This window comes from Micropterus salmoides, unplaced genomic scaffold (genome assembly GCF_014851395.1).
Source record: "Micropterus salmoides isolate LMB-PRFRI ecotype aquatic unplaced genomic scaffold, ASM1485139v1 Ms_hic_scaffold_3, whole genome shotgun sequence".
Taxonomy (NCBI): Eukaryota; Metazoa; Chordata; class Actinopteri; order Centrarchiformes; family Centrarchidae; genus Micropterus; species Micropterus salmoides.
This window is the reverse complement of record NW_024042261.1, coordinates 23,119,084-23,132,272: the sequence shown is the minus strand read 5'-3', so window position 1 is coordinate 23,132,272 and position 13,189 is coordinate 23,119,084. Positions and strand designations below refer to the sequence as shown.

Sequence of the window (13,189 nt, the reverse complement as noted above, 5' to 3'; positions counted from 1 at the left end):
TGGATACCCTAAATGGACCTTTGTGAACAGCCACAAAATCCAGAAAGAAGACCAACACTACAGGGGATGAGGAGAAGGAGGTCAAACACAACAACATTGTGATTCCATATGTGTCTTGAGTTTCAGAGAAACAAAAGAGGATTTTCAACAAACACCACATCCCTGTGTTTTTTAAACCCAAGAACACGCTAAGACAGATACTGGTACACCCCAAGGACCGCACATCCAGCATTCTAGTGTATGCGGTCCAATTTAGTGAGGAAAGCTCAGACCTATATATTGGGGAAACTATACAACCACTACACAAACGCATGGCTCAACACAGAAGGGCCAACTCCTCAGGTCAAGACTCAGCAGTTTATTTACATCTGAAGGATAAAGGACACTCGTTTGAGGACCACCAGGTGCACATTTTAGACAGAGAAGATGGATGGTTTGAAAGAGGTGTCAGGGAAGCCATTTACACCCGGGTTAAGAAGCCGTCGCTGAAGAGAGGAGGGGGTCTACGCCACCACTTATCCCCCACTTACAATGCTGTCCTTTCCTCCCTTACCATGAAACTAAACAAGCATTTCCTTTTGGCCTCAGGTGAAGATACCAACGATGGTCGTTCAGACTTGGCCAAGGGTGGTTCCAACGACTATGACGACTGTCGTTACCACAGCCAGGAGCACTAACCAGCGGTATCGATGATCCTAGCTAACTATTTAACCACGGAGGTTAATAGAGTTTCACTACCAGTCAGTCAGAAGTGAAGAAGTCTCTTGGATGAGGGACGAAACGTCTTCTAGTTTCTTCAACCAAGTCCAGTCGCCCTTGACCTCAACCATTGTTGGGTAACTATGACCTGGATGACTGAAAACCTTCATAGACACTCATTACAGCAGAACATCATTATGCTCTTTTTGGGAGAAAGGTATTTATTAAAAATAAAAAACTCAAAGTAATCACATCTAATACAGAATCTAATATACTGTGCAAATAAATTGTTGATAAACCTACCCATAGGACATTGATAAGAGGCCCTGCAGGGGATTCCCTCCACATTGGGTTTTCCTGTAGCCCAAGGATCTGGGCAGAAGGTACCCCCTGCACAGGGTTCACACTGGCTGGGTGCAGCAGCTCCAGGAAGGGGCCTTTTGGTACCTGCTGGGCAGAAGATGGGGGGTCCAGACCCACTGCACCAGAAACCAGGTGGGCAGGGACTGTTGGAGTAGTCTGTAAGCCCTGGAAAATAACAGTTGTCTGAAAAACCTATTCATCACTTCACACACAATAACCAAAGTAGAAATACATTTGCTGCATCATCACCCACACACATTGAGTGAGACTATAAATGAAAAAAAATTAAGATTAAGCTTATCAAAATTACTCCTACATAAGTGAAGTTCTTTGCTGCTCATTATTTAAGAAGTCTTCATTTATGCATACAAAGAACCAGAAGGTGAGGGGGAGACCATCTGCTGGAAATCAACCATTAGATAAAGAAACAACATGGTTTGAATTTTTTTAAATTTTAAGCATTTTTGAGGAAGATAAGAAACAATAATTCTTTGTAAATACACCACACAATCATTATTGTAGCCTTGGGTGTCTAGGTTTTAAATTCAGTGTCTTCAATCACATTATACCTCTTTCACTCTTATCGCAAGCACAGACTCAGGAACTGGTATAATAGTGTGCATACATACTGAAATTAATACACCCTAGAAAGGCAATGTTCTTTGAACTGTCCTTGCAAATGTAAATTCAAACCCACCAGAGAGAGGAGTATTAAGGTGTGTTTTACACTTTATTAAAAAGTAGGTACAGGACACAGCAGAATGAAACGGGGCAAAAAAACACACATGCAATGATTCACACCTGTGCTGTTACAGTGTGAGCCAGGAGGGCACGGCAGGCAGTCCCCCTTGCTGCCTGCTCCAGGGGAATCTCGATAGGTGTACAGAGGACATGGCCTGGGTCCTGTCCCTCCACTGAAGTCACTGCCAGGCAGACCATCACAGTAATGACCAACCGGACAGGGATGAAGGATTTGGTCTCCTGCAAACAAATCCAAACATTTTAGGAAGACATTTTTATGGTCACAGTGTTTTATATCACATTTGTTACACTTAGTTGAGGAATTTATTTCAATGCTTAAAAGATTCCTTTAAAGGATAATCAAGCGCTTTCCTCAGGCTACATTTCTAAACTGTTAACCCTTAATGAGCCCAGGCTCAGTCATTATTAGCCTGTGGTTTTAGCTGTAGCCTCAGTTCTAGGATCCTGCTGGTATCTACTTCTATCTACTATCTACAGTTTATACATGCGACAGATAATGAGTTAACTACCTGCTAGGATAGCAGGCAAGCAGCATGCTGCTTCCCAAACATGAGGATTGCAAACTGCTCATCTAGGCCAAGGAAGAAAAAATATATATTTTTACTGTCAGGGCTCCCAAACTATACAGAGTTCTTCCTACTTTGATTGTCTGAATCATTGTCTCAGACTCATCCATTTTCCTTTTCATCACTCCTCAAAAAAAAAAAGTTAAAAAAAAGGCCTCTTCATAATTTAAACTTCATCCCACATTTTTACCCTGCAAATTGGATTACAGCATCTCCAAAAACACCACTCAAACATAAAGACCAATATCTGCTCATACCAGGTTTACACCAATGCTGAGGTGGGCAGGGTAAACAGTCCTGTAGGCTGGTACCTCCTGGGGAGCTTCTGACAGTGTTTGCAGGACACAATTCAGCCTCCTCTGCGCCCTCAGGACAGTAAAAACCTGGAATAAAGAACACTTTCTTTTAAATATTTAAACAACAAAATGGTTAACTCTGCAAGCTGAACAGAACAAATCTCAAAGGTGAAAGAATAAAGTGTGAAAATGTGTATATTGGACTGAATATCAATTATTGGTAGCATTTATTTATTTATTTTAAGAATTGATGTATTATACCTGGTGGACACAGTCCAGCACACTGCATGCCCCATTGGCACTGGGTCAAGTTAGACATTGGTCCAAGAGGGGTGAAATCTGCACTCCCAGAAACACAAAGATACCCAGCAGCACACATACCCTGGATCCTACCAGCCCTGAAGAAAACATACAAACCGCTAAATTAATCTACAAAACCACAAGACTGCATATGCACAGAAACACATATACACACATACACAGAAGAACATTTAGAGAACACTCAAATGTATGCTTCATTTGATAAATAGAATGACAATTACATAATTCCTAACATCTTCACCTCCAATATTCATATCTCCATTCATTATATTTATGCATATGAAGCTGTTAATTTGGCTGTTCAGTGGACCGTGTCTCTTGAACATGATATACTCATGCATTCAGCTAATTATGAGTATAATTAAAGCAGAGATGAGCATGAGTGTAATTGTGGGTCTGTCTGTGTACATGCCTGTGTATGTTTATTGGATGTATGTGTAAGAGTGTGAGATTAGCGCACATTTGAAAGTTTGTGCATGCATACATTAGGGGTGTGATGCATTCAGTGTACCTGCAGAACTTTCCTGGAGGACAGGGTAAACACTCTCTCTCGTCTTGTAGCCCTCCATGGCTTGAATGAGTATATGTTCCATTAGGACAGGGCTGAGGCACCATGGTGCCTGAAAAACCAAAGATGCAGTAGGACAGAGACAGACAGTGTGATTTATTCTATTGTAATTACTGCAATATGTTTTATATCTTTGCACACATTTCTCAGTTTTGTGTTTATTTAAAACATGAAACTGAGACATTTTGTGTTTTTTTTGATGGTTTATAAGAATGAATTTCATTAATTGGCATTCACCGTAGTCAAAATTGTCCCTTTACAGTACCTGCAGGGCAGAATGAGTGTGGTGGGCAGGGCCATGGCTCTCCCACTATGGCCTCCTCACAGTAGAATCCAGGTCGGCATGGGATGCAGTTATCTGAGCCAGGGTTTGGCTGGTACTCTCCTGTGGGACAAGGCAGGGCCAGGGCAGAGCCTTCTGGACAGTGGTGGCCCTACAAGAAGAAGAGGCGCCTCTGAGGGGTGGAATTCAATTCAGCAGGACATTAATACTAAACAGCATGGCACAAGCTTCTCTAGGAGAGATATTGTCAGGAAAACAATACAAATAATGGAAAAGGGGAGGGTAGGGACAGGAATTCAGTGGAAGAGAGGGAACACAGAGAGAAAGTGAATGAATGAGTATTTGAATAACCCTTACCTTGGGACAGAGGAAGGCATATGGAGTGGTTGAAGAGAAGTCAAATGGGCAGTAGAAACCAGCAGCACAGGGGCCACTGGGGTTTGCGAGACCTTCAGTGGCGCAATAGTGACCTGCAGGACAGGCAGAGCAGCTCTCCATGGACACACCTCCTGTGACAAGAGGACAACAGATAACAGTGACGTAATACAGTGATGCACATAAGACAAACAGAGAACAAGATATTCAATTCATCTAACAGAAAAAGCCATTTCGTGACGAATGTAAATAGTAGATGTACCGTTGGTGTTGCGAATGCTGCCAAGAGGGCATGGAATTGGGGAGAGGCACCCCGCTGGACAGTAGTGGCCCACGGGGCACGGGCCATTCCGGGGGAAGTTGTCAGAGCTTTGCGGTGTTGGCTCCGTGGCGCCACCTTGGCAGAAATAACCCTGCAAACAAGAACCTAGACAAAACACATATACACGATCACATTTTCTCACTTAGCTGACATTTTTATCCAAAGTGACTGTAGGGGTTAAGTGTCTTGGGGACCACATTGGTGGTGTTGCAATGGGAATCAAACCCGGGTGTCTTACACCAAAAGCATGTGTCTGTTGTCTTTTCCAGTGCACCCCCCCCACCCCCACCATCCAATATGGTTATCTGTTAATAAATGGTTTAAGTAGTATTAGGTTGTGTACATTTTGCTAAAAGGCTAACATAATGTCACCAAATATCTTTGTGTCTGGTCACCTTGTGGTGATGAGGCTCCATTTGAGCTACAGTATACTCCAGAGGGACAAGGTGTGCAGACAGACAGAGAGTGGGCTCCCGGCTGGGTGCTGAAAGTCCCTATAGGACAGGGCTGAGGCAGGGCAGTCCCAGCAGGACAAAAATGACCTAGGAAGAGAGCAATTATTGGTTTATCAATAATGCAGAATTATAAATTGGACCACTGGACAGTATTTCTGCTATATTTAAAAAGGCAAGATCTCAAACGTGGATTCAAAGTTTATTTTCACTATCCTCACCAGCTGGGCATATAGACGGCTCTTGAGTGGCTGAGGAGGAACACATGGTCCCTTTGGGGCAAATTATGCAGTGGGCTGCTCCAGGCGCAGGACTGTAAGTGCCAGGCTCACAGGGCACCTCACTTGCAGAGCCAACAGGACAGCTATGGCCAGCGGGACAGAGGTAGCCATGGGAACCATCAGACAGGGTGGAACTGGAACTGCCACCCAAGCACACATACCTGTTGGCATAAACAGGGAGAACAAGCCTCATATCACAAATATTGCCACAAGCTGCCATTGTAGGGGTTGAACAGTGAGGTATTATTGTTTCCCTTTTTTGGTTTCAATTTTATAAAACAAGTGAAAGTCTTGAAAATAGGTCAGAATAGGTCACTTTTTCAAATTTCAAATAAAGGTTGTTGATTTTGCAATGGTCAATTAAGTTGTCGGGAAGAGCACAGCTCCTAGGATGTGCCCCACAAAGTATTTAGTTATGAAGGTTTTCAGTGAGCAACATTTCCATTTATTGTGACTGTATTTGACTGCATTTTGACAACCTGATTTGATATATTGACACTGAAATTAGTGCATTTAAGAGTTCACTACATTTCAAAATTGCTTAATTAATCACATTTAATTTAATGAAAGCCTAACCAGCTAGACTTAGTTATCATTTAGTGATAAATAATCCCAAGAATGCTTAACCATTGGCATATTTTTATTAATAAGGCTATTCTTGGTTTGCTTCCATCTTACCTATGGCTCCACTTCCTTCAGAAAAGTTTCGGAAGATATTGTCTTCACTCCCAAAAACTATTCCTACTATCTATCCCTAAAATACGTACTGACTTGAAATGGGCGTTTAAGTATGCTGCTCCTTCTGCTCGGAATCAGTTGCACAATTACTTGAATCTTTGGGAGCTGGTCTCACTGTATGCATTTAAAGTAATTCTAAATGACTCAGAGGCAGGCACATCTGGCTGTAGATGTTCTGACTGATTTATATTGCCCCTGTTTGACCCCTGATGATGATGACTTATGAAGAATATTGATGAACGAATGATTTTTTAAATATTTTTTATATTTTATGATCCTGTAATTTATTTTCATTGCAAATTGTTATATGTCTGCAACCCTGTTAATTGTGCCTGTCACACTGTGTGCCTGTCTGCTATGTTCAACTTTCTGGGAGTTTTGGTTGTTTGGTCAGTTCAGTATCTATTGTTATATAGTCTGTTGTCTGAGTTTGTCTGTGTTGTTCTGTTATCTTGTCTCCTTTAGCCACTCTGTGTTATTTGTTCGTCCCCTGTTTGTTTTGTTGCTAACGCCTTACGTTTAGACTTAGTTTATAGTTCGCTTGCTACCTAGTGTGCTTCCTCTACCTGATGTTATTGTTTATCTGGTTATGATCTGTCAGTTGGTGTTTAGCGGTGTTTTGGTATTTTCCTTATTTCTGATCTGATCCATGTTTAGTGTTGTCCTGTTTCCTGGTTGGTCCTATCTCTGTTCCCTACCCTGTTCTGTTTAACAGTTGGTCCATGTTTTCTCTGTTGGGGTTTTGTTCCTTGTCTTGTGTTCTCTATTTAGCCTTGTTTATTCCATGGTTCATTTGCATGCTCAGTTTTGCTCACTTAGCATCTGTGCTGTCTCTGATCTTTTCAGTCTTGCATTTTAGTTCTGTGACTTGAGTTAATGTCTTTGTGTTTACTCCTAGCTTCAGTCTGTTTTCCCTGTTGGTTGTAGTTTATTTGTGATCTGTCTGCTTGTGTCTGAATGAGTTTGTTATATTATTCTGTTCTGTTACTTCTTATTTTGACATGGCCTATGTTTAGTGTTCAGTAACTTGTGTTATGTCTGTTCCCCCTCAATAATCTCCCTGCCTACTAGTCTCCCTGTTTTCCCCTGCTGTCTCTCTGCCTGCCTCTGTCTCGTTAGTCTCATGTCTCTCACCTGTGTATCCCCTCCCAGCTCGTTAACACCGTGTATATATGCTTGCTTGTTTCCCTCAGTCTTTGTCTGGTCAGTGTTGTATGATGTGTGTTCTGCAAGTTGCTGCATTACCTGTTCTGCTTTTTGGATGTTGCTATTTTCTACTGCCTGTGAGTTTTGTCTGTTGCCTTGAATTAAAATCCCCTGAACTGTGTGTCTGCTCTCTAGTGTCGTGCATTTGGGCTCTTTTCTGCTTTGCATTCACCGAACCCTGACAGTGCCGCTGCCTGTCTTGGCCAGGATGCTCTAGTAAAAGCGTTTTAATCTCAATGAGACTTGTTAAATCAAGTTATTAGAATAAGACACACTAAAGTGCTACAGGTGCTGTGAAGTGGATTTTATCTGAGTAGGTATTGCAAGAGCATAATGCAACCAAATGCAACAGTTAAGTGTTTTAAGTGTGGATCTTGTCGTTCTGAAGACATCTGCTCCCTCTCCTGCTGAGACTCAACAGACTCTTATGTAAAAGACATCTGCTGTCCTCAATTATCAGTCTGATTTTTGTAGTGTACGTGTATACTGGCTTGCAATTCATTTTTGAACACAAGATATCTTGCCGGCATCTTGGACGGGTCCCTTGAATCCATGTCAAAATCCTATGCATAAATCCATAACTACTTTCAAGGAACAAGGTGCAAACACCTTGCATTAGACATTAGGAGACTGAAAGAGGGAGAAAATAATAGAAAAAAATTCAGGTAAGATGAGAACAGTCAAGTGAGCAACATAAATAATACCTATTATTGTCAAAAAAAAAAAATGGTGTGTGCGTCCACACTCAGAGGGTGGAGATTTGACACCGAAAAAGCAGAAGAGCAGAAACATTTACCCAGCATTACATGGGAGAGCATCTGAGAGCTCTGCTATTGCAGGCCTGTCACAAACTATTCCAGAGGGGCAGGGTGGGCATTCGTCATCTCCCTTTAGTCCCCGGGAAATAGAAAGAGAGCCTTTAGGGCAGGGGAGTGGATAGCCAGTGCCAGAGGGGCAGTAGTGGCCAGAAGGACAAAGATAGCTTCTGGTAGTATTGCTCTGAGAAAAGGGAGAAAAAATAAAAACAAGTTAACATTAATGAGATTTGTACATTTGATCCCAAATGCACTAATGCAGGGAAAGCTTGTGGAGTGACCAAAATGGGGAACAGAAATTTATTCAGTGAAGTTCATGGTAAACACACAGTTAGACTTTACTATTTCTTGTGCACCAGCAGAAAGTGCGACAGTGGCGACAGAGAACAAGATCACCTGATATTCAGTAGAGTTAGGGCTGGTTGATCCAGCAGGACAATAGTATCCTGCTTCACAAAGTCCTGTTGGCTGGGACAGACCAGGTTGAGAGCAGAACATTCCTGCAGGAAACACCAACAGAATAAATAATCATAAAATAAATGTAACACACTGAATTTAATCTGTTTTTTAAATTCAATTAGGGTTAAATTATTATGAAGTAATTGTCCTTCTTTAAGGGTAATATTACACAGGTTTCAGGTAAGCCAAAGGTGACAGCCTGTGACTCTCCAGAACAAATAAATCAAACAAAGTGGTCCATCTCCTAGGTAAGCCAAGGTCAAGATTAGTTCATTTGATTTGATTTGATTCAAACAGACTGGCTGGCACTCTTTAGAAGGTGTTGTATGTGACTTAAATGACACAACGTGAATTAGGTTAACTTAAGTAAGCACAGCATCCTTGTTTTGAACCAATTCCCAATAGAATCTTCATACATGCATAGATGGGTGAATAACCTTATTTGGACACACAATGAATCTCTGTATGTTTAGGAAGGATAAATATTCCCCGATAGTAAGTATCCTTCAGATTTGTTTTGGTACTACACTGTTTTTTCAGTATGTACTGCTGATGCCTTTGTCTCCCAGCTGTGCTTCAAGAAATCTTGCTGCTTAAGACATCCTGAGTTTTCTGAAGATATGTCAGTTAAGGTCACATCAAATTTCAAATGAAGGTTTTTACAATTATTGGTTTTGTAAATTCTGTTCTCAGGAAGAGCACAGCTCTAAGGGTGTGTCCTGAAAAGTACTTAATTATGGATGATGTTCAATGAGCAACATTCCCGTTTATAATGACTGTATTTGACTGCATTTGGAAAACCTAATTTGATATATTGACGCTGAAATTAGCACATTTTATTCAGGAGAGTTCACTTAATTTAAAAATTGCTTAATTAACCAAATTTAATTTAATGAATGTCTAACCAGCCAGACTTAGTAATCAGTTAGAGATAAATAATCCCAAGAATGCCAATACTGACAATTAAAACAGTTTTAAATACACCACAGAGTATTTCATGATAATGCAGTTACTGTAACACAGGGTTACACATTAAAATTATACTTACTTACACTTCTAATTAGAAAGAAACACCATCGGCTGCTAAGTATAGCAGTAATACATTCTTCATCAATAAGCATTACATAGCTCAAAAGAATTTCCTATTATGTAGAATAAAACACAAATCTTTCCATACCAGCAGGGCAGGGCAGGCAGGCATCAGGACTGAAGGCTCCAAGCTGGCTCTGCACAGTCCCAGGTGGGCAAGGGAACTCCAGTCCTATGGTCAGTCCTGGAGGACAGTAGTATCCAACAGCACACAGTGCAGGCTGTATAGTACCTTCAACTGAGCCACACCAAGAAGAATAAATAAACACAGATGACATCTGATGACACCAATTAAATGAACATCATTTCCACAACATTGGAATGTCTAAAGTTTTTGACTTTGAAAATATTCAGCTGCATAAATTTTAAAAATGGACACTCCGACAGGATTAGCAGAGACAAAGAAAGGTGTAACCTCTATTAGCTGATGGCCTTAACAAACATGTTTTTGGCCATATCAAGAATTAATGAAGCAGTTATGACAAACATTCAAACCATGTCATCACTTCAACTTTACTGTGACATCATAATATCCTGAAAATTTTTTGGGCTATTATACAACACCATAACTCAGGCACAGAAGGGGAGATTGGACCATATTGGAGTGCGCCTAGCTAATGATGATATGTGAGCGAGTGAGCTTCACCTATAGCTCAAAGAGAGGCTTTGCATCTAAAAATGCCAGAAGAAAACAAAAGCAGCATATTGTGTAGCTATAATTTAAAACAATCCTTCTTTACATTGTAATCAAGTACATGTGTACCTGTTTTGCCAACACATCTGTGATAATCCTTCATTTATCAGTTCAACAATGAATATTTCACTGGTAACATACATATGTATCATCAATATAATGATAACTTCCATTTAGCCAAAAATACACATACTTTCTATTCAATTCCTTCTGAGTATTTACTACAAATATTAGAATGACTTTGGAAAATCCCAGAGAATCGGTGTGAATTTCTTGCTTTCATTAAAAAGTGAACATATGGGCTTGTAAATATTTGGCTAGCTAGCCAGTGATTAGTGTCCTTTCAACATGTCTGTGATGATAGCTGTGTACCTTATTAAAATAACTTAAAAAAACATGTCCTGTGGCTGTCCTGCATGCTAATCTATTGTGACTACTGCTGGAAAATAAATCTATCTATACCCCCCACAGATTTCTCTCTGTAGTGGTGGTGATGGAGTAGCGGATAAGGCTCATACCTTTGGTGTGAGAGACCCGGGTTTGAATCCACTGTGAGACACCAATGTGTGCCTGAGCAAGACACTTAACCCCTATTTGCTCCAGTGGCGTGCGACCTCTGTCGTATATAGCAATTGTAAGTCGCTTTGGATAAAAGCATCAGCTAAATTAATAAATGTAAGGTAAATGTATGATTGTTGAATGTAGTAAAATGCTCTTGCTCTTCTTGCTTAAGATAACTCTAGAAAAGGCCATGTTTCCCACCTGGACAGTAGTATCCACGGGTACAGGTGGTGCAGTTGTCTTGATGTATGTTGCCTGTTTCAGAGCTAAATGTTCCTGCAGGACAAGGCATGGGGACTGGTGTTCCACTAGGACAGAAGAAACCAGCTGGGCACAGAGCTGTGTCTGCTCTGCTAGAGCCCCAGCCACAAAAAAACCCTGCCCAGCAATCACCTAGCACAAAAGGGAAAACCACAAGTTCAAATGAAGGATTTAATCTTTGCAATGTATCAAATCAGCCAAAATTGCATAAAGAAATTACTGAGAAACCTAAACATACACACTTATTCTATCTACCTGCACTTAATCCCTGTTGGCAGAAAATCCCAGGTGGGCAGAGAGATCCAGTTCTGTTGTCAGTTGGGTTTGGCACTGTGGCACCCATCAGGCAAAGAAATCCGGCAGCACAAGGTCCTGAAGTCTCAACCAAACCTTCAGATCCACAAAACTGACCCGCTGGACACATTAGGCACTCACCTGCAAACACAGATTGACAGCTTTGACCTCAGTCCAAAGTAGCAAAACAAGCTACTTGCCAGGTGAGCTCAATTGTGTCTCTTAGACTCTGTCAATGTCTTAAAGCAAACTAAACTGAGGAAGATAATTTAAAGAAAATATGCTTTGTTTCACAAGTCTTGAAATTATAAATAATTTACTCTCCTAATCAGTCTTTAAATTATTTACTATTTTATACATTTTCACAAAAAGCCAGACAAGTGCACCTGATCTCTTTTCTCTGGGTTTTTACCTGTGGTGGTGAGACCCTGGTTGGGGCTGTAGGTGCCTTTGGGGCAGGGGAGAGGCTGACTGTTTGGACTCTCCCTAGGACAGACGTAGCCAGCTGGGCAGGGCAGAGGGCTGATGGGGCTGGGACTTAGGGACTGGCAGTAGAACCCAGGAGGACAAGCATTGCACTCTCTTTGGCCTGATAAATCCTGGAACCAGCCTGGCAAGGACATTTAAACAGTGAAGACATCTTCAAAGAGGGTGAGGGAAATTGTACAGCTAAAATAAAAGTCAGTTTGGCTGTTTACCAAGAGGGCATGGTTTGCAGTCATCTTTGCCTTTTCCTCCAGTTGCATTTCGGTATGAGCCAGCTGGGCAGGGTGAGGGTACACTGCTGCCCTCTGCACAGTAGTGACCTGCTGGACAAATACCTCCAGATACACTTGACATTGGAGTAGCAATCTGGGATCCCTCTAAACAGTAGAAACCTGGAGAGAATCACTTCAATAAGTGTTTGTTTAAGCTTCACTTTTATATTAACTAGGATTATGTATCATGCAACATAACTAAATTCCCTGTCTTATTTCAGACCTGGCAAGCAGGGTCCAGAGACTCCAGAGAGGCCGGTCTCTGAACAGTAGAAGCCAGGACTGCAGTTGCGACACTGAGACTCATCCATAAGCCCGCTCTGCTCACTGTCAAAAGATGTGAACATTTGAATAACTATAAACCGCAGTAGTAGTCAAGTGATAGAATGTAATTATTAAAGGATAACACTTCAGATTACATCTCCTGTTTTATCACTCTGTTATATTTTAGTAAGCATTACCTGCTTCAATGTCTGCAGATTTCATTACATAAGTACAATGTTTAGTCACCACATACTGTAATACTGTAAGATCAGTGTAGTTTTAGAATTCAAATCATCTTACTTTATTGTCTTATAAAAATTTGTCTGTGGTAATTAAAGATATGAGGAAGATGTAATTGAAAGATTAATACAGAAATATGAACCTGAATGTTCCTTTTGGGCATGGTTTTGGTACAGATGTCCCCACAGAGCAGAAGAAGCCAGGAGGGCATGGGAATCCAGTCAGACTGTCAAGTGGTGAAGGTGCAGAGGCCCCCCCAATACAAACAAACCCTGCAGCACATGGCCCACTGGGGGAAGTCCTCCCTTTAAACAAATAGCATCCAAGCAAGTTTTTAATCACCCTAACAGGGTAGCCATTTCCCTACAATTGATTATAAATACACCACTAAATTTATGCTGCAGCTCTCTGCAAGATAGATATATTTGTGAGAAATACACAAAAGTAACTGATAGGGTCAGAGGAGTGGGTGCATTGTACCTGTTCCTTTACAGTACATCCCAGGGTCACACAGTGAGCACT

The 13,189-nt window shown here is 41.2% G+C and overlaps 1 protein-coding gene and 1 long non-coding RNA gene across 2 annotated transcripts; both read right to left on the bottom strand.

Annotated features, from left to right (window-relative positions):
• Positions 1 to 878: 878 nt before the first annotated feature.
• Positions 879 to 5,508, bottom strand: LOC119883267 (neurogenic locus notch homolog protein 3-like). The gene is made up of 11 exons (XM_038693833.1): positions 5,229 to 5,508; positions 4,951 to 5,097; positions 4,496 to 4,660; positions 4,216 to 4,367; positions 3,841 to 4,009; positions 3,519 to 3,627; positions 2,948 to 3,084; positions 2,648 to 2,773; positions 1,864 to 2,043; positions 1,003 to 1,227; positions 879 to 901 (listed from the first exon to the last, which is right to left on the bottom strand). Exons 1-11 carry the CDS (start codon positions 5,506 to 5,508, stop codon positions 879 to 881), a joined length of 1,713 nt encoding a protein of 570 aa, XP_038549761.1.
• A 6,602-nt stretch (positions 5,509 to 12,110) lies between these two features.
• LOC119883559 lies at positions 12,111 to 12,966 on the bottom strand. The gene is made up of 3 exons (XR_005440680.1): positions 12,810 to 12,966; positions 12,387 to 12,490; positions 12,111 to 12,283 (listed from the first exon to the last, which is right to left on the bottom strand). It is a non-coding gene; the product is annotated as an uncharacterized LOC119883559 (long non-coding RNA).
• Positions 12,967 to 13,189: the final 223 nt, after the last annotated feature.